The following is a 26902-nucleotide window of genomic DNA, read 5'->3' as shown; positions in this document are numbered from 1 at the left end:
GTGGAAGCACGGCAGGGACAGAAGCAGGATTTTTCATTACCTTGATGCCCTCCTTCCATATGTAGTCTATTATTGGAATGGCCCTGGACACCTTTCTAGTTTCTTCTTTGAAATTGTGAAGAAAGCACTCCGATTGTTCCACTGTTACTGGTAGTTGAAACCTACCCGCAGCTCGCTGCATAAGATTATGAAACCCACCTATGTCTTCTGGTGGTACGTCTGAAAGTTGTGGAGTTGGTGGAGACGGCATGGGGATAACAAATATCCCACAGATCCAAAGGAGGATTATCTGGTAATTCGCCCTCTTCTACTTCTTCATGCGAAGAAGTATCCGGAGTTTGAGTAGGCAAAATAGGCTGCTGAGGTTCCGTGACCGGAGACATAGGTGCTGGAATCTCAGGCTGAGGAATAGGTTCAGAACTGCTGCAGGCTGAGGTGGAGAAATGACCTGCTGTGGTGGAAAGCATGGTCCATAATCTGCTAACATGGCTTGTAAGTCCTGGATGAGGCTCTGTGGCAGATAGCTGGACTCTGAAGCCCAAGACTGCCTCTGGTATCCTGTACGATGAGGAAACACAATGTCCTCTTGATAGTAATGCTCAGTGTACTCTTCATCCTCCTCGTCATCTTGACACTTAATGTTCAATTCCGAAGGATGGTGAGTTATCCCAAAAGCTCCTTCGTTGTCATCATCATCATAGTCATCATCCTCTACATGAGCATAAGTCTCAAGGAGGTGAGATGGCGTAAGCGGTGAAATATAAGAACATTCTTGTCTCTGGAAAGATCTTAGTTGGAAAGCCTTTGAGGAAACAGGTGTAGAAAATGCTTGAATTGCTACTGGAGGCTTTGTAGAAGCAGTGTCCATTGTTGTCGGTGGTACGGTAGACAATGGAGACAGTGGAGACTGAGTTGCAATCAAAGGGCTCTTGATGGTAGTCGTCGTCGCTGGTTTCGTCGACGGAATCATTGTCGACGGACTCTACGTCGACTCTAGTCGCTGGACTCTCGTCGACGGAATCATCGGACCGCTGTTGACGGAAACATCGACGGACTTGACTTTTTCGTCGACGAGATGGTCGTCAACGGCACCGTAGATGTCGACGACGGAGGCTTCGTCGACGATACCTTCGTTGACGAGTGTTTTGACTTAGACGACGAGGCTGTGGTCGCCGGATCGTCGACAATGGTTCTCTTCACCACAATGGAAATCCTAGTTGACAGGATAGGAGAGGTGATAGCTGTAGTAGAAATTGTCGCCGTCGACGAAGGAGCTGAGGAAGTGACAGAGATGGTCGTCATAGGAAAAGCTGAAGAGACAGAGCAGCTTTTACTCACAGTTTTATGCTTTTTAGGATCCTTGAGAGCTGAAGTTTTAGAGAAAGATGATGGAGATCTCCGAGAAGAACCAGAAGTGGAGAGGGAGGTTTTGATATGTTTTCTCCCCTCACTTGACGAACCATCTTGAGACCTTGCTCTCTTACTGGAGGTCGAAGCTTTGTCATCATCATCAGCAGAAGAAGATTTGAGCCATAAAAGGACTCTGGCCTCCCTATCCCTTAAGGTCTTAAAAGGGAAGGTGCGGCAGATCTTACCATTTTTTGCCTCATGCTTTTGGTAGAGGCAATAAATACAGTCCTTATGTTGCTCATCAACATGGACTCTTTTCTTGTTGCATGTTCTGCAAGGTCTAAACAAGGCCTTCTTGTCAGACATCCTGAAGGATAGCAAACTGAGTAGAAACTCAGGGAGACTCCCTGCCACACGACGTGCGGGGAAAATCTGAGGAGAACGCACAAGTTACTACTTGTGTAACGTTATATCTGTAAGAGACATTAGTTAGTGATAGATTCCTTACCTTAGAATATCCCCAGGCGTCAGACTGGATCAGGACATTTTTGCGTAGCAGTACCCTTGCGCGTCGGTAGGCGTCGTCTGCGGCTCCGCGTCCGTCGTCGTGATGACGTCGTCGGAGTACTTGGACGCCGCCTCCGCGTGCTGACGTCAGTTCTTAGACACAGCTTTTCCGTGCCAGAAGCGCAGAGCCATGTTAAAAACCAACACTGGTGCCATTGAAACTAAGGCCCTGAAAGGGGATGACCTTAACCCTAGATATTGGTTCGCAGAACGGGGAGGATGGGTGGGTCGGTAAGGAATCTATCACTAACTAATGTCTCTTACAGATTTATCGTTACACAAGTAGTAACTTGTGCATCTGAAAGAGACACGTTAGTGATAGATTCCTTACCTTAGAATAGATACCCCAGCAATACCAACCCCGGTGGTGGGTCTGCGAACCAATAATCACACCAGAAAGTCCTGGAGGACAGAACGGCCAAAGAAACCATCCCTCCGGACTTGGCTGTCCAGGCAGTAGTGCCTTGCAAACGTGTGCAGCGATGCCCACGTAGCTGCCTGGCAAATGTACTGCAAGGCCACTCCCCGGCCCAGGGCAGTTGTAGTCGCCGTGGCCCGAGTGGAATGAGCGCACAATCCAACAGGGGGCTCGTTTTTAGCCAAGGAGTAACATGCCTGGATACACAAGATGATCCACCGAGAGATGGTCCGCTTGTGCACTGCCTTTCCCTTCTTAGCACCCACGTAACCAACAATGAGTTGGTCATCCACCCGGGAAACTGGCGTGTGCGATCCAGATAGTAAGAGAACGCACGTTTTGGGTCCAGACTGTGGAGCCACTCTTCCTCTTTAGAGGGATGCGGTGGCGGTAAGAAGGTGGGCAAGGTGATAGACTGCCCGATGTGGAAGGCCGTGACAACCTTGAGCAGGAAAGATGGCCTAGCCCGCAACACAACCTTGTCCGGATGGACAGAAAGGAAAGGGGGTTTGGATGAAAGAGCCTGGAGCTCACTCACTCTCCTGGCAGAGGTGATGGCAACCAGAAAAGCAGTCTTCAGAGTAAGAAGGCGGAGAGGGCAGTTGTGAAGTGGCTCAAAGGGAGCGCACATCAGAAATGTAAGAACAAGGTTCAATTCCCACTGAGGCATCACAAATGGAACAGGAGGGAACATGTGTGTGATGCCCTTCAGAAAACGATTTACAATAGGGGACTTGAACAAAGAAGGTTGATCAGGCAGCCTTAGAAAGGCTGAAAGGGCAGAAAGGTAGCCCTTGATAGTGCCCAGAGCAGAGCCCTGCTGGGCGAGAGAAAGAAGGAAGAGGAGAACCTCAGAAAGAGGGGCAGAAAGTGGATCCACAGCCTTTGCTGTGCACCATGCCACAAATCTATTCCACCTGCAGGCGTATACCGACTTTGTGGAGGGACGCCTGGCTGCCAGAATGACATTACAGACTTCAGGAGGCAAGTCAAATGGCCTCAACTGTCGCCGCTCAATCACCAAGCATGGAGGTGGAGACTGGACAGGTGCGGGAGGAGGACCGTCCCCTGCTGCTGCGACAGAAGGTCCTCCTGAAGAGGCAGACGAACCGGGGTATCGACTGACATACTGAGTAGCTCGGGATACAAGTACCTTCGTGCCCAGTCCGGAGCCACAAGGATGACTTGGGCTCGGTCGTGCTTGATCTTCTTCAGCACTCTGGGCAGAAGTGGTATAGGCGGAAAGGCGTACAACAGACCGCAACTCCACTCGCGACGAAAAGGGTCTCCGAGCGAGTGCCGCCTTGGAAATTCCAACGCGCAGAACTGATGACATTGCACGTTCTCTTCGGTGGCGAATAGATCTAACCAAGGCTCTCCCCACTGCTGAAAGAGGCCTTGCGCCACGTCCGAGTTCAGACGCCATTCGTGATCCATCATGCACCGACGGCTGAGTTCCTCCGCCCTGGCGTTCAGGGAACCTGCCAGGTGTTGAACCACCAGGGTCACGCCCTGATGTTCCAGCCATTGCCAGAGACGCAGAGCCTCCTGGCAAAGGGTCCACGACCCCACCCCGCCCTGTTTGTTGCAGTACCACATGGCGGTGGTGTTGTCTGTGAACATCTGCACTAGACTCCCCCGGACAGAGGGGAGGAATGCCTTCAGTGCTAGATGAATCGTCCGCAGCTCCAAAAGGTTGATATGGAGCCGGGACTCCGCCGGAGACCAGAGGCCTCTGATCTCCGCCTCTCCCATGTGGCCTCCCCAGCCCTGGAGGGATGCGTCCGTCACAACTACGTGCCCCGGTTGGGGAAGGGAGAGGGATCTGCCGCTGACCCAATCGCGGTCCATGAGCCACCACTGCAGCTGTCTTGCAGTGCCCTCCGAGATCAGGACATGGTCAGATAGGTTGCCCTGATGCTGGGCCCACTGAAACTTCAGGTCCCACTGCAGAGCCCGCATACGCCACCGGGCGTGATGCACCAGTAGGATGCAGGAGGCCATCAGCCCCAGAAACCGCAGCGTCAACCTGACCGAGACCCGGGATAAAGGCTGAAAGAGTGGAATCAGAGCCTGAATATCCCGAACCCGCTGTTCGGGAGGATAAACCCGAAACTGCGCAGAGTCGAGATCCGCTCCAATGAAGAGGAGCTTCTGAGAGGGGCACAGGTGTGACTTCGGCACATTGATGGAGAACCCCAGCTGGTGCAGGAGGTCTGCTGTTGTCTGGAGGTGGCTGACGACTGTCTGGGGCGAGCCCGCCTTCAACAACCAGTCGTCGAGGTAGGGGAAGACTGAAACCCCTAGCCTGCGCAGATGAGCTGCGACCACCGCCATCACCTTTGTGAACACCCGTGGGGCGCTGGTAAGGCCGAAGGGGAGCACGGTAAACTGAAAGTGCTCGTGGCCTACCGTGAACCGCAGGTAGCGCCAGTGGGCCGGCAGGACGGGGATATGGAAATAAGCATCCTGCAAGTCCAACGCTACCATCCAGTCTCCTGGGTCCAGGGCAGCCAAGACCTGAGCCAGTGTCAGCATTTTGAACTTCTCCTTCCGGAGGAATCCGTTGACGTTCCCTAGGTCCAAGATAGGGCGTAGGCCCCCTTTGCCCTTCTTGGGTACCAGGAAGTATTGGGAGTTACAACCACACCCTACTTCTGGCCCAGGAACGCGCTCGATGGCCCCCTTGGCCAAGAGGGCCGTAACGTCCTCCTGCAGAAGTCGCAAATGATCCCCCGATACACGGTGGTTCTGCGGTGGCATGGCTGGAGGGGTCATCTCGAAGGGGAGGGAGTAGCCCCTTCGGACGATTTGCAGCACCCACCTGTCCGATGTGACAGTGCGCCAGTGGAGGAGGTGATGGCGAACCCTGCCCCCCACTGGCGACACATGGGCCTGAAAGCACGGACTAGGAGGGTTTTGAGGCGGATGCTGCGGGGGAAGGTGTGGACTGTCCTCGCCGTTGTCCCCGACCGCCGCCACGGCAGTTTCCACGGCCACCACTGCGTTGGGTATTACTCTGCGGTGCGTGGCTGGCAGCACGTGTGGGTACACCCCTTCCTTGGCCACGAAAGGAGCGGAAGGCACCCGTTTGCTGGCGCGGGGCCCAAAGGCCCAAGGACTTGGCCGTAGCCCTGGAGTCCTTAAAGCGCTCAAGCGCATGGTCTGCCTTGTCGCCAAAAAGGCAACAGGCCATCAAACGGCATGTCCATGAGTGTGTTCTGGACATCAGCCGAGAAGTTGGCGGACCTCAACCAGGTGTGGCGATGAATCGCCACCGTCGTTGCCATCGCTCGGCCCAGTGAGTCGGTGGTATCCAGTCCACACCGAATAGAATACCGTGCCGCATCCCGGCCTTCCACAATGGCTTGGCCGAGTTTAGCCCGTACCTCCCACGGGCGTTCTGGCAGCACTTCCGCGACTGTGTCCCACAGGGAGTGGGTGTAGCGGCCCAAGAGGCATACGGTGTTGGAAGACCGCAGTCCCAGACTTAGGGAGGAGAATACCTCCTTGCCGTATTGCTCATACCTCTTGGATTCCCTGTCAGGCGGAGCCGACGGGTATGCGGTCTGGGAATTGGAGGCCTGGATCACCAGGCTCTCAGGGGTGGGGTGGGTGGACAGGAAACATGGGTCGCCCGGGGCCGGGCGGTGGCGTCTGGCCACGTTCCTATCAACAGGCGAACCTGTAGCGGGCCTGGACCAAGTGTCCAAAAGAACGTCGGACAAGGCCTCATTAAACGGCAGCAGAGGCTCAGCCGAGCCTGACTGTGGTTTAAGGACCTCAGTGAGGAGGTTAGTCCTCATGGCCGCGACGGGGAGTTCAAGGCCCAAGGCATTGGCCGCCCGCGTCAGCACCACACTGAAGGTAGCCCCCTCCTCCGTAGTCACGGTAGGAGGTGAGACAAAACTAGTGTCGGGCGAGGTGTCCAGACCACTGGCATCCCCAAGTCCACCTTTCCAGTCCTCCCGGGACTGACACTCCCGTGTCAGAGGGTCCTCAGACCCCTCCCAATACTCCTCATCACCCATCTCCTGGTACTCAGGGGTGTCAAATGATGGGGCCGGCTCATGGAAGACGAACTCTCCGAACGGCGTCGAAAGCGGAGCCCAGCGGCGCCGGGGGTGACACCTGAGGGGCCAGCGCCGGGGAGGTCGTTAGGTCCACCGGCAACGACCCGGAACCGGATCCAGTGGGGGCCTGCGGCGCTGGGTCCGAAGGCGCCAGCGGCGCCGGGGCCGAAGCACCCAACGGCGTCGTAGGGGAAGCCCCCGACCCGCTAGGGCCCCAAGACGGGTCCGCTGGGCCCGAAGGCGCCGCGGAGCCCGTCGGGGAAGTGAGGAACCTCATGGCCATGAGGAACCGCTCGTTCTCCTCCGGCATCGCGCGCGGCCCAGGGACCGGAGGGTATGGGGCCGGACGCGACGCCTGCGACTCCGACGGAGCCGTGTGGGCGGTGCCACCTGAATCCCCGGTCGCGTCGTGTGAGCGTCGGGGGGAGTCGGAAGAGCGATGACGTCTCTTCGACTTCTTGTGCTTACCTGGCGACTTCGACCCTGAGGAGTGATGTCGACTCCCGGAGCTACGATGGCTCCGCTCCCGCGACTGGTCCCTCGACCTCCGTCCGGACCGGGACCTCTCTCGGCGCGGGGCCGACTGCCAGAGTTCGAGTCACTTGCGGGACCGCTCCCGCCTAGCTTTCGAAGTTAGGGCCCGGTAGTCGGAACAGGTCTTGTCATCGTGGTCGACGCAGAGAAAGTGGAGACACAGACGGTGAGGGTCGGTGACAGACATCAGTCGGTCACAGTCCTCACAGGGTTGAAAACCTGGCATCCCTATCGGCACCGTTCGGAGTCGAAGACTCGAAAAAGAAATGATCAAAAGGGATCAAAAAGTTTAGTAAAAAAAGACTAAGGTACCACTTTTTCCGGATCTGCGCTGCTGGCGCGGAAAAAAGAAGAACTGACGTCAGCACGCGGAGGCGGCGTCTAAGTACTCCGACGGCGTCATCACGGCGCCCACGACGGACACGGAGCCGCAGACGACGCCTACCGACGCGCCAGGGTACTGCTACGCAAACATTTCCAGATCCAGTCTGACGCCTGAGGATATTCTAAGGTAAGGAATCTATCACTAACGTGTCTCTTTCAGATTGGCTCTGCAGAGAGGGTTCTAGAGGGTGCTGCAAGCTGATTGGTTGGGACAAAATGTTTGGTCCTTTTGGCATAATGAGGTAGATAGGCTACTACAGTTTAGGCCTCAGGCCTTTCTCTTAGGCCTACTACTATTATATTTTACCTTTGGCACTGCTTGTTTATATACCGTGGGACTCCCGCCTCGGCGACGGGGAATGATTCAGGCATGTGAATCTATGAAAGATACCCCAATACTGGATAAATATAATTTACAGATCAATAAAGTGTAAATAAATAAAAAGCAAAATGGAAAAACATTTTTTTTACTTCCTGTAGATGTGAAGGAATTTAAAATCGGAGGCTCAAAATTAAGTTCGTATCCTGAGATTGATTTGTGGGAGCTGTGCATGTGCATCAAACATAACATAGCATGGATAATGGGTGGGCTCAATTTAATTTATAAACGTTCCTACCTTTCTACTAAAATTAATATTTATTTTTTTATATTTGTTTGTGAATATTTCATCAGTTGTGTATTTGTTTGGTGAATGCTGATTTCTGTACTTTTAGTGTATTGTTTGGATTCTTATAAAAAATGCTTAGTCCAGGATTTTCGGTTTCCAATAGCAGCTTATTGGGGGCCCCAGATTCCAATAATGATTCAGTGGGGGTCCCCAAGTTCCAGCAATGAAGTGGAGTCCAAAAGGTTAAGAACCACTGCTCTAGAGGATGTGTCAGCGGCATCTAAGGCGAAGTGAATGCTGGTGTTGGAGATCAACTTGCCCTCAGACTATCTCCTCACCCAGTTACTTGTACTTCTCGGGAGATGTTTGAAGAGCTCTTGCATTTCCTGCCCACTGTGCCCTGTCAAAGTGAGAGAAGAGAAACTCTATTTGCCATTTTGTCCATATTTTACTCATTGTCTGAAGGAGGTGTGTCACTGTTGAGCTGGGCAGAGGCATGTTTGCAGGCAGTGTGGGCCTGTGTAGATTTGGTGGAACCTGCCCCTTAATGTATGTTGGGTTGCTAGTAGAGGATTTAAACTTTTTCCTCGACCCTTGGTGTGGCAAACATAGCCTTGAAGGCCTATTTAAAGTTCTCTGATGCCGGTTTTAGTACGGTCTAGAGCATGGGCAGGAACTGGATGGTTTGCTCAGATTTTGAGAGCTCTCCAACAAAAAAGTTGTCCTTCTCCCGAGTAATATGCATGCCCACTTTGTGGTATGCTATGGTGTAGTCCCTAACTGGACAATGATGTTGATCTGAATCCCTATCTAGGGGGAGTAGCGGGGGTGGTGTCTACATTTTAGTAATCCTAGGTGAAAATTCTTTATTGTATAGTTAATTAAAACCGTTACAATATACCAAGTAATAAAACCACATTCCTTTACGCACTATATACATAAAATGCAGATTATAAAACTACCATTAGTAGAAAAAATAAAATCACAGCTACAGGTGATTTCCTATTTAAATTAATCACTTGTGCAGAGTAATTTGGATTATAGATTTTAAAATCAGCCAAACCAGTTCGCAGTATCAGAGTTCAAAAGTTTGGGTTCGTATTGACTTTTAGGCAAATTTTCAAAGTTGATAACAAATTTAATGATTCTACAGATGAATTGAGGATCTTCTGAGGCCAGCACATTTAGTATCGCTGAACGGCATGTACGAATACCTTTTGCGTTGAACTTTTCCCTAAGTAGACTCCAACGATCTTGCTCTAGCATTGGGCAAATGCAAATCAGGTGGATCATGTCTTGCACTGCAGCACCACATAGGTTACAATCCTTCGGGCCAGGAGACCTCGAGCCTGGCTGGTCGGCGTTTGTTGGTAATTTTCCCATAGGTAGCTTCAAATACTTTAATTTTAAGTGTGAAGGGAAAGCGAGTCCTAAATAAGCAGTTGGAGCCGGTCTTTTATAGGAATGTATTATCATCCAGGCATGCGCACGGCGTCTTAATGTCAATTTGTCTTCAACCAACGAGTGCGTATTGGCTGCTTTTTTTACAAGCTGCTTGAATGCCGATGCTGGTAATTTCTTTTGCCAAACAGATGTCAACTCTGTGCTTGTCAGGGAAGACTTTAGGTACTTTGCATAGTGAGATTTCGGGTTCTTTTGTAGGGCCTTCCAAATGGCAGAATTAATTTCTATGTCGCAATTGTGCCAGATGTTGTACCAAAATTTGATTGACTCATATTTTTTTGTGCAGTGTTTGAGACTGGAGTCCAAATTCGAGGCGTGCCTGTGCGGGTGAGGCGTCACATGGTAAACTGAATACACGTTTGTACACTCTCGTCTGGATTTTATCTAGTAACGGAGCACTTCTTCCATTGTGTACCACACTACCGTATGCCATTGTTGGTAGTAACTTAGCTTTAACCTCATGCGCGCTAGCAGTTTTCCCGCTGTGCGCTGAGTTTTTAAAAAACCCGCGTTACATGATGAGTTCAGCTCGTCATCAGCGTACGACAGGCGTACCTCATGACGAGCTCAGCTCGTCATGAGCGTCGAAGGGGTTAATAACTGTAAGAAGGGGAGTAAACAAAGGGCCTTTTAACTGTTTTGATAGGCTGCAGAATGCATGCAATAGAGCTGCTCCCCTCTTTTTGATGGCCTCGAAGTGCGACGAGAATGTGAACCGTTTGTCCAAATGTATCCCCAGGTATTTGTAACTGTCCACTACTTCCAGGTGTATGTTGTTAATTGTAAAATTCAGCTGTTTAGAACGGCGATGAGTTATGATCATGACCTTTGTTTTTGTGCTGTTTATTTCCATCAGATTAGTTTTGGTGTATCCGGCCAGCTCTTGCATGAGGCGCTGCAGCCCTATTTTCGTTTGACTGAGGAGGACAATATCGTCCGCGTAGGATAAATGCGTGAGGGCCAAAGTTCCTAGCCGTGGAGGATGTGCGTTGACCCAGTCTAACCTTGGAGTCAGATCTGCCATAAATAGATTAAACAGGTGAGGGGCCAAAACGCAGCCTTGCTTCAATCCTTCACTGGTTGCGATCTTCCTAGTTAACCATTGGCCATTGTCAATCTTAACCTGCATCCAGGTGTTGGTATAAAGGTCCATAATTGGGTTTAGGATCGTGTCCGGCAGGCCCTGTTGCTTTAGTTTGGCCCATAATGTCTGACGACTTACACGGTCAAAGGCCGCCTTAAAGTCCACGAAGCGTAGATATAGAGCATGATGGTTTTGTAGGCTTTTTTCGGCAATCTGACTTATTGCCATGACATTTGCCATTGTGCCTATTCCACGTCGAAACCCTGACTGGTTTACAGGGATTTTGTTATTTTCATCGGACCATTTTACCAGATCGGCTAGAACCAACGAGGCATAATATTTGGCCTCTGCGTCTATCAGCGCAATCAGGCGATAATTTGCCGGGTCCTTACGATCCCCGCCCTTATATATCGGGTTAATGATCGCACCTCTCCAGCTTTCCGGAATACTACTGGCAACATTGATTATCTGGAGCAAGTTGTTAAGATTGCTGGCCCAAAAATGTGGATCTTGCTTGTAAATTGCCTGAGGAACACCATTCGGTCCTGGGGCACTCTCTTGCCTACTTTTCTTTATAATTCGCAATAATTCCATTTCTGTTTTATCTTGAGTGGTTTGGCCCCAGTCTTCGTTTTTCTTATCCAGTAAATGGAGTCGGTGGCAATTACAGCAGTTGATCATTGAGTCATGGGGTTTATTGAGAATGTATCAATTAGATGTTGGACCCATGCCTTCTCCGAAACGCAAATCATGCTTAGGCTATTTGAGGTTCTATTCATTTAATTTATCTGCGACCAGAATGCTCTAGTGTCAGATTTGTTTGCATTATATACTATTTTCGTCCAGAAATCAATGTCCGCATTTTTTTTTCCGATCCAGATTTGTTTCTTGTATAATTTCTTTCGAGAGCGTACATCCTGTCATAATTTGGATTGGGAGTTATGACCTTGAGCTCTCCTCAAGGACTGTCTCAAGCGTCTTCTCAAGGCACATGATGCCTGACCAAGATGGATGTTGCTGTTGCCTTTCTGCATCCTTTTAGTGTAAACTCCTACTTTTGGTAATTTATTCAGAAAGGTGGTCCAGGTTTGAACGGTTGGTTGGTTTTCTGGGGAGAGCATTAACATTAGATTTTTTGCGTCTGAAGCTATTTGTGGTAGTGTGGCAGACGTACACCTTAAAAGTTTCAAATTTATCGTCGAGTTTTCCCCTGCTATTATGGTGGCCTCCGGATGCTTCTGAGGAGTTATTTTAAGTTCGATGTGCTGGGCAGAATGATCGCTATTAGGTGTATATTTGATTTCGAACTTCGTGGTTAACCCAAGGAGGGGAAGAGTGACGATGGTGAAGTCCAAGATTGAGCTTGAACTCGGGCCAATGTGGGTGCAGTTGGCAGGTCTATCCGGATTTATTCTCCCGTTTAACACGCGCATGCCTAACTGCTCAAGGTCCCACATTAGTTGCCGACCCATTTTATCCGTTCGTTTAGCCAACGGTATTATCTGCGTTTTTACTGCCCATATTTCATTAGCAGTAATGATGTTTTCTTCCTCTTCAGGGGCATGTAAAAAGTTAGAATTGAAGTCTCCTGTGAGAATTATTTCCCAGATAGGATGTTCGAAGCGAAGTTCTGCTATAGCAATGCTGACTTTTTTAAAAAGGTCATGTTTTGTTGTTCTTTTCGGATGCGCATATATGTTAATAAGTATGATTATATCTATATCAGCGGATGGGCCCATTTCCAGTTTTATTATTTGCATGTCTGGGGTGGTCGTGGTTAGTTGAGTGGACTTGATTTTTAGCGCCGCGGAGAATAAACTGTCAGACCCCCCCTTGGCTTGTCCGTATTGCTGGGTTCGAATTGCACTGACGTGATTCTACCTGGCACTTCAACAGGTATAGTTAGCCATGTTTCTTGTAATACAATTATTTCATTCGAGTCCCAGAACTCGGTCTTGCATTTGTCACTTATGTTATCTTTTGCTCCAGCGATGTTCCAGGATAACAATTTTATGGGGGCTTGATCAGTTTTGTCGCCCAGGATCTGGTTTCATTCCTCTCTGGTACCACTGTGCGTTCTGTGCTGGTGCAGATTTTAGATTTTCCGCACCCATGGCACCATGCAACACTGAGTATATGATATCTTTTTCTACTGTAATTTTTTCTGTTGGGGCGCCTACCATTAGGAAAGGGAGAGGGTAGCCTGGTGTAACCTCTTCCCTGAGTGAAATTCCCCATTCTTCAAATTTTGTGATTTCTTGTAGTATGTCCTTAACTATTTCGGCATTCCTCCAAGTTGCTAGGGTGCCTTCTTTTACTGGGTTGTTTCCTGTAATTACAAATTCTATAGCTAGTAGGTCAGCAGTGGTTATACATTGTAAACTTGGGATTTCTGCCATTAGGCGTAAGATGTTTCCTCTGTTCAGGTAGTCTTGTCGGCCTTTTGATTGATAATTTGGGATGAATAATATCCTTGCTTTTACATTCGATGTATTAGCATCTTTTGACGTGGGGAAAGTTAATTCCTGGTCATTTGTCCGAAGTCTTATAGCAACTTTGTTATCTTTGTTGTTTGAATCATTGGGTGGACTTTTTTGTTGTGCCTGTAGTTGTCCATCGCATTCTTTGCACGAGACTCATTTACCATTGCTGTAACATTCGGAGTATCTATCTTCGGGCCATTGAACCTAATGGGTGGAGCATGTTCTTGCTTAGTTATCTGAAAGGCAGTTTCTTTTTCCGTGCCTCTGGTGTTCTTTGGGCCATCATATTCCGAGTTAATGTTAACTAATAGACGATTTCGCTGGCTGTGGTCCACTTTCACTGTTACTTGCCTAGAGTTTTTGATGGCGCAATTTGAAGCATTTGGTCTAGGGCTGACCATTTTACGCTGGATGAGGCTTACTTTTTGTTTTTGGTTTTTGACATTGTTTGGTGCCTCTCTTTGTGATTCTTTTTTGCTACTTCCGGAATTTTGGTATTTGGTAATTTTTCTATCTGTTGTCAGATCATTCTCTGAATCAGCTGCGATGTGACCATTTTGAGGCTGTATGGACTGGACAGTCGGTTTTATTTTGTTTCCGATGATTTTCAATTGTCCCATTGGGCTCCCTACTGGACTGTATGTTCTTGATGTTTCGGGGTCGCCACTCTCAGGACTCCTGTTTATACTACTCCTGCCGGGCGAGTATGTAGCTGGTTCATCGTCATTACTCTCCTTCGTACATGCTGTTGTATTTATGCTTGGCACAACTGATTTCCCACGAGTACAGGTGGTCTGGATTTTGACTTTTTTAGCATTTTGTTTTTGGGGATTACTTGCATTCTTTGAGAGATTAAAAATTGGGTAGATGTCCAAGACCTGCTTATTAGTAAGTCTGTTATTTAGTTGTTGATTTCTGGCCTTTCTAGCACTTTTTTTTGTCTTTTGGTTAAGACCGGCTGATGGCTATCTATAGTTTTAGTCTGCTCATGCATTTGTTGGTCTATTTCGGTAATCAGCGGGTCAGCCCCGGGAATTGATCATTTGGCGATATTTGACCCTCAATTAATTCTCCGGTTTTTATCTTTTTTCCCGTTTTTTGTAAAGTATTTAATTCTTTTGTTTGTGACCTTTTATTGGGTGATTTTCCCCCCCTCTTTTCTGTTTTGTCTGTTTCATCATGGCGTGTTTCTATTGTATTAATGTCTCTTAAATCTGATGTATAACGTTTGACGTGTTGCTCCGTATTTACCGACTCACAATTTGCACATTTGCATTCCTGTAATATATTTGTGAGTATTAATGGTAGATCCCTTAGCTTTTCTAGTATGGGGCTACACAGACAATTTGGGGGCATAACCCAAGGATTACTTTGAGTCTGAACTTTTGCAAGTGTGTTTGTCATTATGTCCAGTTTTTTGTTTATGTCTGAAATATGCTCGGCAATGAGACTTATTAAATTTATTTGAATATCAAGATTGTCGGACTGCATATTCAGCGTTTTAATGGATGTTTCTAGTATTTTCCCCAGCGCACCATGTAGTTTTATTAGAGATTCCAAGTTGTAATTAGAGTCATGTTCTCCCTTGAGAGGTTTATCTGCCTGCTGACAACCGTTAGTGTTGTAGTTGGATTGGTGCCCTGCACGATTTGTGTTTTCTACCGTGTGTTCCTTTGCCATGTCGGCTCGTGGTTCCAAGTTTGGTTCTAATATTTGTCGCGTCTTGTAAAGTGCTTTTGTGGGGGCTTGATAAGCCTGTTCCACACTCGATATCTCTATTATTGTCTCCCGTCTTTCCTCTTGACATATTTTGATTGATGCTTCTGTGGATACTTGTTCTACCTGTTCGAACCCACTTGATATTTCAATTGCATTATCCATTTCTGATTCTGAAATTGGTTGTTTGCAGTGTTGGCCGCCTGCTTGATTTTTTTCCTGCAGGTCACTGGATGATGTGAGCTTTTCAGTTGTTTTAATTTGCTTGTGGACAGTTTGTCTTATATCCAGGATGTGTTTATCATGATTGGCCTTTGTACTGGATGTGTGAAGTATTCCGTTGTTATCTTGAAATGTGGCTCCATCCAGGTGTAGTAGGCCACTTCGACCTTTTCTTGATTTGATCATGAATTTAGTCTAGGTGTTGAGTGCTTATTGGGTTTTTCTTTGTATCCGGCATCAGATTTGCTTATGTCATTGCCGCCTGGTTCACGTCCTCGGGCTTGCCCTGTACCCAGGGGGCTCTGTGTGTGGGAATGATATGCCGCCTCCAATCGGTCTTTATTAGTGTCACTGGTTAATTGTGACGGTGGTACGGTTGTCGACATTGCACTGGTTTCACTTGTGTGCATTGTGAGATTTTCCAGTGCATATTCCAAGATACTATCCGTGATTCTGTTCGTACAATCATATGAGTTATTGTGCTTTACTAGCTGTTGCTCCTGGCCATGGGCACTCACATTTATATGTACTTGTGCTTGCGTTTGAATCATGCACTTATTATTCCCCTGGTACGTTGGCAAGATAGCCTCTTTTGCAGTTAGCTCGGTCATGCTTGGTCCTTCTTTTCCAATGATATGCACTGGGATTGAGGTAGAGTGAGGCGATGGGACTGATTTATCTGCGGTCGTCTGTGTGATTACTTTGCACTGTGTCAATGGTCTTTGAAGACCATTTGGCATAGCTGGCATTGAATAAATAGACGCGACTGGGTCTTTCAAAAACGAGAATTTGCCTGTTGATTTCATTGAGCCAAATATCGAGTACATTGGTGGAATTAGCGTAGCTGTCGATGAGTTAGTTACACTACTTTGGGAGGTATTATCGACTGGTTTGAGTTTGATTTTTCGCTTCGTGGTTTGTGGTGGGTTCTTTCGTGTCCTTCCGGACCTCATTATTCTGAGGGGAATTGACTTGGGCTGCCCCCTTGCTAGCAATGTGGTTGAGGTGATTTATTGTACTTGGTCTACTTGGTCCGGACTGTCACTGGGTTATCACTAAGGCTAGAGATCACCTGGAGGGAATCGCTGCTCAGGCTGATTATAGAAGTCGAAGAGCCCACAGGGGCTACCTTGCTCAGAGAACAAAAGAGTTGAATCCTATGGCAACTCTGGTAGAGGCAGACGGGTGGTGTTCATACGCATGGTGGGAGAACATGGGGAAACATTGGTGCGGTGGGCTGTGTGGAAGGGGAGGGGGACTGGTAAATCCACATTTGTAAAGCGCACAATCACCTGTAAGGGTCTCGAGGCGCTGGGGGCCGTCGGGAAGATTAAGCAAGCTATTTCCCAGAGTCACATGGTGCTGGGCTAATCTGCCGCCGGTGCCGGGGATCGAACGGTGATCCCCAGATTCCGGAGTCAGTCGCCCTGGCCGCAGCGCCACACCTCTGCGCTCTGTCCCTTCACTGCTTAGGTACCGGCTCGGGTAAAGTAGGCCTAGAAGGAGGTCTTCCCCTAAAGACCGGTCCCCTCTTTCAAGGAGGAAGCTCTGGAGATAGCAGTAGAGGCAGTTTGATTAGGATTTTGCCAGTGACTTGGTGGATGAACAGTAGTTTGTCTAGCATCCAGGTCCTGTTGGAGACGCTCTAGGATCAGGGCCTGATGGCCTAGTCTCCTGGCATCGATGGAGGCCTTGAGGTTTCAGCGTCAATGGGGTCTTTGGAACTGGGTTTGCATAAGACATATGGTGGTCAGCGCCCTAGCAGCTCGTGGGGGTCAACACCCTTGGGAGGAGGCTTGCTCCGCTTCAGAGCCTTCTGCCAGTGCAAATCAGAACCGGCAGGCAGCGGCACAGCTTGCCTTGGATTTTCTCGAAGTACATTCTCAGAGCCCAATGCCTAACTCCATCAGGAGCAGTGTTCTACCTTGGCGTGGGACTTCTTTTGGGACCATCACTTGGTGTGGTGTGACTAGGGGGCCATAGGTATACTCATAGACCTGAGCGTGCTCTTTGTGCATTAGCTGGTCTTCGGCACTGGTTTGACATCTTCCATCTCCTGGTAGTCAGACTCTCTGTACAACAAGGTCTTTGGAATGGGTGTCAGCCCTCTTGCTCAGCACGGAGGGCAATGTCCTCATCAAGGATGTCCAGGATGCCAATGTGCTCTGTTGCTACATTTTACTGTCCTCTTAGATCAGAAGGGGAGGCATGACAACTTGTAGGGAGGAGGGGAGGGGGCTTACAGGCACAGATTGCAAATCTCTTGGGAGATCAGCCCATGGATATTTGGAATGGCAGAGTGGATCGTTTTGAAAGGGTGCTCATTCCAGCACCCATTCTCTCTGAACTGGAGACTAATTTTACAAAGATGACCCTGGCTGTCTGATGAATACATTAGTAAGTAACAAGATGATCAACTCTGCAACTGGAGGATATATATTTTCACCCTATTGGGGTATTATACAACTTCCCCTAGAGAGGCTACCAACTGTAATAATTAATTCCCATGGAACAAGACTCTCCAGTTCGTACTCAACAAAGGGATGAAGTGAATGACAACAAACTGAAATTGTAAACTACTGTGTTCTTTGTAATAGAAGAACAAAATACTGCAAATAGTGCGGAGGACTGGTGTTATTTGAGAACATGGGCATTCTGCTGACTCTATTTCCCAACTGGAGATGTTTAAGTTGAGCTGGAATTGAAGAGACCTGTTTTGTTCAGCAAATGAGAGAATCTCAAGCAGATGAATATTGTAGATGTTAGACATTACTGCCTGGGATGAAGAGTGCTACTAGGAATATAAACAAATCCAAAGAACAGTAATACTCACCCAGTTAATCTAACTTTACACAAAGTTAACCACATCTATCCATTTGAGTTCATAAATATATTTTTTATTAGTATATATTTAAGAAAGAGCAGAAAGGTTAAGAAATATTGACTGTAAAAGTACACTTAAAACCCTTACCTGTCGACAGATCTGCCAGGTCCAACTCCAAGTTCCTGTCTTGCACTAGGTAGGAGGTAAGATAACCGGTCCATCACAGAGGATGCAACAGGTAAGGCAGCAACATTCTGATTGATCTTCTTGAGTTCATTTACAATGGCACCGGCGACAGACTTCAATATGTGATGAGGAAGATGCAGTGTGACTGTGGCCCACTACATGAAATGATTAAAAATAATCAAGCATCAGCTGTGCAAAGTACACAAAAGAAAAAGTTTGATAGCACTCCTAAGAAAGAACACAGGAACAGCGAGGCTTCCCACAAATATTAGGTCTGTAAATTGTGCTGTAATGTCCACCAAATTGTGCAGAGAAATCAGAAATCCACTCTAAAGGCCATTGGAACTCAGCGAAAGTTTAACTGTCAGACAACAACATTTTAATTTACTGTTTAATTGATTCACACACAATAAAAGATATTTTGCAGGTCCTAACTTACCACACAAATGTAATCATGGGCTACTAGGATCGAGAATTTCCTAGACCAAGTTTACTGGCATACTCTGTATAAAACTGTTCCTCATCTGTAAGGTATGATTTCGCCCGTGTAATTGTGTTTCTCCATCTTGGGTAGTATATGCATAACATAATACTACAGGTCCAGGAGGTACCCAGAATGCTTGAAATATTTATAAATGTATCTTGCTTTAGGCGGGTGTAACTGTTGCAGCACAACAATTGTCACACAAGAAAGGACGTTCCTCTTTCTGAGCAATTCAGCTTAGCAGATACCCTTCAGCAAACATGCCAGGCATGAGATAATGAGGAAGAGGCAACTGCAATCTGTTTGGACCACTGGTCAAAGAGTGTTATTGCCCACAAGCCAGAGTCATCGGTGGGCAAAAACCTCCCTGGCATAGCATAGGATCCAAGATGGCAATCCCCACCTTGCTGTAAAATCAGAAACCAGCAACCAAAATTAGTACAGTAAAGATATACACAGTCAATTAAGGAGGGAAGCTGCAGAACATCACTGTGCTGCGCTCAAACAGAATAATACAAATGTCACAATCTATTGTAATTTTATCACCTCCCCCGTTGTCAGAGACAGATGCCTAATAAAAGGGAAATGTGTTAATATAAACAAAAACAAATTCATTATATATATATATATATATATATATATATATATATATATATATATATATATATATATATATATATATATATATATATATAATGTAATACTCCCCCCAAATTCGCCTACAAATTAAATGTGAAAAAAGCGAAAGCAACAGTATAGTTTGGTGAAAATGTCAGTCAATGTCACGTTTTAAACTAAAAAGAAAACGCAGAAATTCAACAGTTAGACTTTACTGAGCTAACTGCAACTTGTGCCATCGCTATTCCCAGCGTATTACCTTCCCATATCACATCTCTAATGAAATGATCAAGGGCAAAATTGTAGAAATCACTGATAACATACCAACTTGCTGACTCAATCTTCAGATTGCCTACAACAGGTCAGCAATCTGTAGAAGCTTTGCTACATGGCAAAGGTTCATGTAGTAGGTGATTGCTCCAAGGGGCCTTGAGTGTATGAAAAAAGTGGTCTCTGCATGAACAGTTGTGCACAAGAGTGAAGACTTTACGCACCAGGTAGCTGCTCACCCATGTGTGCCCTACTGCCCACAAGAGTTCAACTATCTGCTAAGTGTTCAGTACAGGATGAAAGCTATGAGCAGTAGGGCCTTCAACACCTAAGGTGCCTCGGATGTGTAAGGGTAGTAGGCTCACTGTAAAGTGGTTCTGCTCAGGGCAAAAACCGTTCACAATAAGTACTTTCCCACCCATGTGTGGTCGATTGCGGAAAGCAATTTGAATGTGGGCAAAGGATTCAAGACAAATGCAAATGCTGTGCATACAAAAGGCTTGACAAAGTACAGCAGCTCGGGAGTGTGAGTGGAGTGGGTTCTGCAGGTAAAGTTGTTCACAGGGCAAAGAGTCTGCAGCACAGGCTTACCGGCTCGTGTCTAGTTGACTGCCCCCATGAGTTGGGCTATTCACAAAGTGTTGGTAGAGGGCCAAGGCTGTGACTAGGAGGATCTTCGTTCACTTAAGGCACTTTGTATGAATGATAATTTATGATTTACATGAATCTGTGCCATTTAGTAATTCATTTCATATCGCAAATTCTTTAGGGGTTTATAGAGTAATTTCATAAGCAGTAGCTTCAATTATGTCATCAAGGATGTTATTTAACATGCAAGTGATGTGATGTTAGGTTCATATGCAGAGCATGTTGGGGTGCAAATAAAAGTTAGCTCAGAAAACTAACTGGGGCCTTTAAAACATGACATTATGCCTGACATTTTAGCCAAACTATAACTTCATTTTAACCTTTGAATTTTTCAGTGAATATCTGGGATATTTGTAACATTGAGTAATATCTTATTTCCATATCCAACTAGAACATTACATTAGCCTTCGGTTTTTTCAGCTGACTTTTGTTTTTTGTTCTTTACGTAAAGTAAGATCTTTTTACCAAACCAGACCTCCACAGACAGCTACACACCTGCAGCCAGGCCCTTTGCCCAACAGCCCACAGGGAGCCAATCCCCTGCCACACATGGCCTGCGCCCAAAACCCAACCCCTGCCACCCACTGCCTTTCTATAAAACAATGTTTTGGGCCCGCTGCATTAGGTTTAGCTAATTGTTTTATCTTAATTTCTCAAAAACAGTTGAATAGCTTTCGGAGTAAAGATCTAGCTTTCCGCAAAATGTGGTACCATTCTGTCCAAACAACAAGTGTCTATGGGTCTGCAAAATCAACTATCCGTCCCGTTCCAAAACACAAATTCCTCAAAACCAAATCATGAACAAAATGCTCCCGTGTGTTCCTGAGGCACAGCAAGATATCACCAGGGTATAAAAAGTACCCATCAGTTGCCGTTCGAGCCTGACCCAGATGGGCTACCTATCGAATTTTATGCCCAATACGTTGACACACTGGCGCCCCGTTTGTAGAAGTATATCGGGAAGCACTGAAGGAGGGTCGGCTGCCATCCTCGATGCATGAAGCACTGATCATCCCCCTCTTGAAACCAGGGCGCCCGGATGTGGACGTGGCATCGTATAGGCCACTTTCCATGTTAACAGTGGATTACAAAATCTTGAGCCGGATACTGGCAACTCGGCTTCTACCGCATATGACGTCCTTAGTCCACGCGGACCAAGCGGGGTTTATCCCCACACGGTGCACTGCCTTGAATATTCGTCGCTTCCTCCCAGTTCTAGCGGAGAACCAGGGGGAGCTGTGTTCTGCAGCGGTCCTTTCTGTGGACATAGAAAAAGCGTTCGACAGCTTGCAGTGGGCTTTTCTTCATAGAGTCCTGAGCCGCTTCGGCCTTGGAGACCAGTTTGTGCAGTGGACAAAGGTGCTGTACGTGTCGGCCATGGCCAGGGTGAGGCTGGGGGAGGTAATCTCTGACCAATATCCAGTCCTGAGAGGGACCCGGCAGGGCTGTTCGTTGTCGCCACTGCTGTTCGCATTGGCGGTGGAACCTCTTGCGATCCAGGCACAATCAGGACGATGGTATAAGGGGCTGTTGCACAGGGATAACACACATCATATCTCGTTGTACGCCGACGATTTACTCTTCTTCCTCCACGATGCTGAACACAATCTACGTGAGGCTACATCCCTGCTTTCCTGATTTGGGGTGGACTACGGACTTCAGGTAAACTGGAATAAAACATGCCTCTTCCTGACTCGTCGGGATCTGTCTCCTCCCAGGTCCCTGGGAGCGATCACTTGGGAGCCTACATGCCTCAAATACTTGGGGGTGCGGATTGATCACAGTGAAAAGGATTTGCTGGAGGGGAATATAGGACGCTGTATCAGAGGACTGAAGGGCTGTATGGAGTTCTGGTCGACGCTCCCCATTTCGGTGATGGGTAGAATAGCATTGCTCAAGATGGTTGCCCTTCCCAGACTTCTGTACTATTTTCGTACATTACCAATCTGGATCCCTCCGCGCATATTTAAAGATCTGAGATCGCAGACTGTGGGTTTCATCTGGGGCAGTGGTAGACGGCGAGTGGCATTGTCAACATTGATGAGACCCAGACTCGAAGGCGGACTGGCGGTACCCGATTTTGAGCTCTACTATCTCGCTGCACAACTGCAGGTCCTAACTCAAAATATAGCACGTGAATATAGGGGACCGGAGGATAGACTGGGGCAGGGAATACAGCGCCACGTCCTGGCCTACATAGTCTTACAACAAAAACTGGATCTGAGAGATTTGATTGGGGAGGAGAGAACTCTGCGACTTTGCTGGAATAGCGCCCAACGTAAAACAGGGCTATCCCGCCCGTATGCGCCAGAGATCCCTCTGGGAATGCGGACGGCACTACCACACGGGGGGATTGGACTCTGCTGGCAGACTGGGGGCAGCTGGGCGTACAGATGATGGGGGATCTATACCAGAATTGCGAGACATGTATGGGCTGCCAGAGGTGGATTTCCTGATTCATGCAGCGATCACGACCGCGATTCAAAAAAATTGGAGGAAAGGGAGGGGGGAACCTGAGCTGACACACGCTTGTCAGTATATTGTGATGGCGGCAGGGACCGTTAAAGCGGTCACGTGCCTTCACTCCCGACTGCTCCAGGAGGGCTTACGTCCCTTGACGGCCCTTAAGGCAAAGTGGGAGGAGAGCATAGGCCGCCCGATCCCAGATACCACGTGGGGCCAAGTTCTCCAGAGGGCATGGAAGGGCAATAGGAACGCTAGGCTCCAGCAAATTCAATATTTCATCCTGCACAGGGCCTGCCTAACCCCAGGCAAGATCCGGAAATATTTCCGAGTCCAAAGCGCGGCATGCCCCAGATGTAGAGAGGAGGTGTTGACCTGGAACACATGCTATGGTCCTGCCCACAAATGGAGGGTTATTGGGAAGGAATAGGAGTCCTTTTGAATACAATCACAGATAGACAACTCGAATACGATATGGCCACCTGTCTGTTGCACTGGTTCCCACACACAGCTAGGCATAAGGTAACCAGCAAATTTGTCGATCTGGGGCTGCTGTTGGCTAAACGTGAAATTACATGGCAATGGAAGGCGAAAGAGGGACCCCGAGTGAGAGATGGCGTAGGGAATTTTGCAAGTGGGCGGGTTGTGAAAGTATAGTGAGGCTCAGACGGGCTGCCCACACAGGCGATGAGAAAGCGTTAGAGGTGGCTCGATCATGGGAGGCCCTAGTTCAGACGCTGAGGGATTCTCACACAACAGAAGAGGAGGGATGAGCGATCAACATCCATGTGGTGGATATGTATGATACAGGACTTTGCTAGCCAGATGGAACACTGTTGTGATAAGCTGTGAGATTCTGACACTGCCCACACCACCGATTCTGTAACGGGGGAAGGGGGTAGAGTACTGGAACGGATGGTTATTGCTAGGCAATAATGTGCTCTGATGCCGGTTTCTTTTGGCGATCTGATATTGCATTGAATTAATGCTGTAGGTTTATCAGTACGTGGAGCTACACAATAGTAAGTTGTAAAGACGTGTATGAATGGTAGCTGTGGAGTTCACCTACTTTCGGTATTATGGGAGGAGTTGATGTTTGGGGGTTGTGGGGACGGGAGAAAAGGGAAATGTGGATGCAAAGAATCTTGTGGATTGATCACAATTGCATTTATATGGTGTACAAATTACCATTACTCTCCTGATTCATGCCGCCCGACCTCCGTGTTGTGGGCTGAATGGCCGTGTGTTACACTTTAATGGCGTGCGCGTTGCACATGCCAGTATCTGGATTGCTGATCGTACTAGATGTATACTGCACTAATCTGCAATAAAAATATATTAGAAAAAAAAAAACAGTTACCGTTCGAGACCGCCCTTATCATATGGGTCTCCTCACACCAAGGAGAGTATGCTTGCAGCCACTGGATATTGGGGTGGTTGCCGCTAGACCATTGAGAATAGAGTTACATACAGGGGTATCGAGCACAAGAGTGTTTGGGTAACTGAAATGCAGTGTGTAAACAAATGAAAGTGAAAAAAAATAGTGATGTGTTTAAAATTGGAGATGAGAGAGAAAAATACAACATTTATTAGTGTCTCTCAGGCTTCCAACCTTTAAAAACAGTGCAGAATAGTAGCAGGTTCCACAAATAACTGCATTCTAAAGTCATGGTCAACATGTTTCAGCAAGTGTGGATACTAACTGTCCACTGCTTTCATCAGGAAGCTGAATATCAAACCGGAGGAGCAATTATGTCAGGTACAGGATGAAAGGAAATAGAGAACAAACAAATGACATCAACATTAGTATTAACATCCATTGGTCGCTAAGAATGCTGGTTGTTCACTGTTTGTCATACAAGTATACATAAAAAGTCATACTTGAGATCTATCCGCTTACCTATTAGGTAGGAGGAAAAAGCATCAGCTCACCTGGAGGAAATTCTCCATGACCTAGGAATTCCAGGTGACATGGTTACCAATTTGTGTCACTTTTAAATTTTAAATTCTTTTTTTCACTCTTTTGCAGTAGCGATAATGTGGTCCTGATAAAAGCAGTGGACAGTTAGTATCCACACTTGCTGTTTGTACAAGTATATTCCGGGGGGCTGTGTCTATGTGGAGGTTTATAAATATGCCCTGGGACCCTCTTTCTATCTGTCCAGCCATATTTTCCATACCGCTGCATAATATTCCCTATGGAAACTGTATGGAGAAAAAGCTTTTTGAAACAGATCCTCTCAAAACTTTCTGGGAAGGAGCTGAAGGGGATTACCTTTAACAGTTTAGTGAAGATTTATCAAAAGATGCTAAAGTTACATGCATACACACAAGCTTTAATGTATTGCCGAAGCCAACTGGGACTATATATATTCCTTTCTTCAGGGCTGCCAACAGCAAATCTACGTGCTGGTCCTGATCTCCCCAACAAGTGAGTAAGTGACTTAGCTTCGATAATGCGCTTTCTGGTGGATACTCTAACATCAGATTCGTCATGTTGTGAATATTCCCCCAGGCTTCAGAAAGGATATGGAAAATCAAAAGCAGTACCCTGTGCACCGGCAGGTGGAATTGTGCGGTGTCACACCATTATAGTTTCGCTCCAGAAGTGACAATCAGGGCTGCATATGAGCACCATACAATCTCTGTCAGTTGCTTTCTTAGGCTTGTCTGCACCATCAGACACAGAGCCAATCAATAAACTTGAATGACCAGTGAGCTGGTCTCTAGATTGAGAACTTTTTAGATAGGAAAAAAAAAAAAAAAAGAGTCCATTCCACAGCACTGGGAGTTGGGAGAATTTGTAAGGAACCTGTGATTAGAGTATCCACTAGAAAAAGTGTTAATTGAAGCTAAACAATTTGTTCTTATGATGGATTCTTCTAACTGCAGACTCCTCACCTTGTGAACTGATACCAAAGAAGTACCTTCCCCAGAGAAGGGTCTATGCAATTGCTCAAACCAAAACGTACCGCAAGATTGAACAGTCCAAATATCTATCCCAACAGGCCTGTCAAGGACATCGTGCTTGGTGAACATGCTTACTGATGCCACGTAGCAGCCGGACAGCTATCCAGGGCAAGTACTCCACATGCTAGTGCAGTAGTAGCACTTTGTTTGAGTGGAAAAACCCCTCAATCCTTCAGGCAGCTGCTTCATAACTAATACATAGCACATTTGTACGTGGAGGATTATTCACGCAGAGACGGCTGTTTTATACACTGCCATCCTTTGCTTGCTCTCAAAAAGCCCAAAAAGAGTTGATTATCCACCAGATGTTCCAATGCAGAAATCGATGGCCCTTAGAGCATTCAAATGATGGAGTCTCTCCTCCTCTTTCGAGGGGTGAGGCAGGGCAAATAACATGTCGTGGAAAGCAGTTACTACCTTCGGCAGAAATGCAGCTCGCATTCTCAACACCAGTCTGTCTGGGAAGAATGTAATGTAAGGAAGCTGGGCCAAGTGAGCATGCAGCTCACCCATGAGACAAACTAACATAATTGCAACCAGAAAAACAGTTTTCAGAGTCATGAGACGTAGAGGACAGCTGTGCATTGGCTAAAATGGGTTACATATCAAATTCAAGTCTCACTGTGGCATCACAGATGGATTTGGTGGGAAAATGTGTTAACTTTAGAAAAATATCACTTTCGAGGATTTAAAATATTAAGGCTAAACCAGTAATCTAAAAAAAGCCCAAAGAGCAGAAACATAGCCTTTAACAGTCTCGAGTGCATTTCCTTGCTAGGCCAAGAACAAAAGAAACATCACTTTGCCAGCTTAGATTGTAGCGGGTCAATCCAAAGGGTCTGCACCAAACCACAAACCTGTCCCAGTCTGCAGCGTACATACATTTTGTAGATAGACGCCTGGCTGCCAATATCACAACAACCAACTTCAGGAGAAAGCACAAAGGAACCTAGCTGTTGCTGTTCGATCTCCAAGTGGGCCCGGTCAGTCTTGATATTTTTCAAGACTTAAGCCAAGAGGGGTAGAGCCGCAAAGGCATGCAGGAGTCCTGAGCTCCACTCGCGGAGACACAGCTCCGAAATTATTTTGGCACACTGATAGTGAACCCAAACGATATTAGGCAGCCTGCCGTCGTCTGCAGATGATCTGCGACTGCCTGAGACGAGGACGGCTTCAACAGCCAATCATAGAGGTACACAAAACTGGTACACTGGACCTCTGAAGGTGAGCTGTGAGCACCCAAGGGCACAGGTGACGCCAAAAGGGAATACAGTAAACTGGAAATGCTCTTGGCACACTATGTCCACATACATCGACTGAGGGCCTTCAGGCCAGGAATATGGAAATAGGAATCCTGCAGGTCCAAAGCTATCATCTAGACTCAGGGATCCAGGGTCAACAAGGCCTGGGCAGCATGAGCATCTTGAATTTGTCCTTCCTCAGGAAGACAATAAGAGGGCAGAGATATAAACTAGGAAGAAAGCCTCCGTCGTTCTTCAGCATCAGGAAGTAGGGTGAATTACACCTCGCACCCAG

General features: G+C 47.3%; 1 protein-coding gene across 4 annotated transcripts in view; it reads right to left on the bottom strand.

The window, feature by feature from the left end:
• BIRC6 (baculoviral IAP repeat containing 6) overlaps positions 1-26902 on the bottom strand; it is a 2208279-nt gene that overhangs the window by 2040480 nt on the left and 140897 nt on the right. For all 4 annotated transcript variants that reach the window (XM_078648748.1, XM_078648749.1, XM_078648751.1 and 1 more), the window contains exon 4: positions 17875-18068. In XM_078648748.1, the coding sequence (XP_078504874.1) occupies positions 17875-18068 (194 nt within the window). The remainder of the gene's footprint in view (positions 1-17874; positions 18069-26902) is intronic.

The sequence above is a fragment of the Lissotriton helveticus genome, chromosome 6 (genome assembly GCF_964261635.1).
Source record: "Lissotriton helveticus chromosome 6, aLisHel1.1, whole genome shotgun sequence".
In the NCBI taxonomy this organism is placed as follows: domain Eukaryota; kingdom Metazoa; phylum Chordata; class Amphibia; order Caudata; family Salamandridae; genus Lissotriton; species Lissotriton helveticus.
This window is presented reverse-complemented; position numbering and strand designations above follow the sequence as displayed.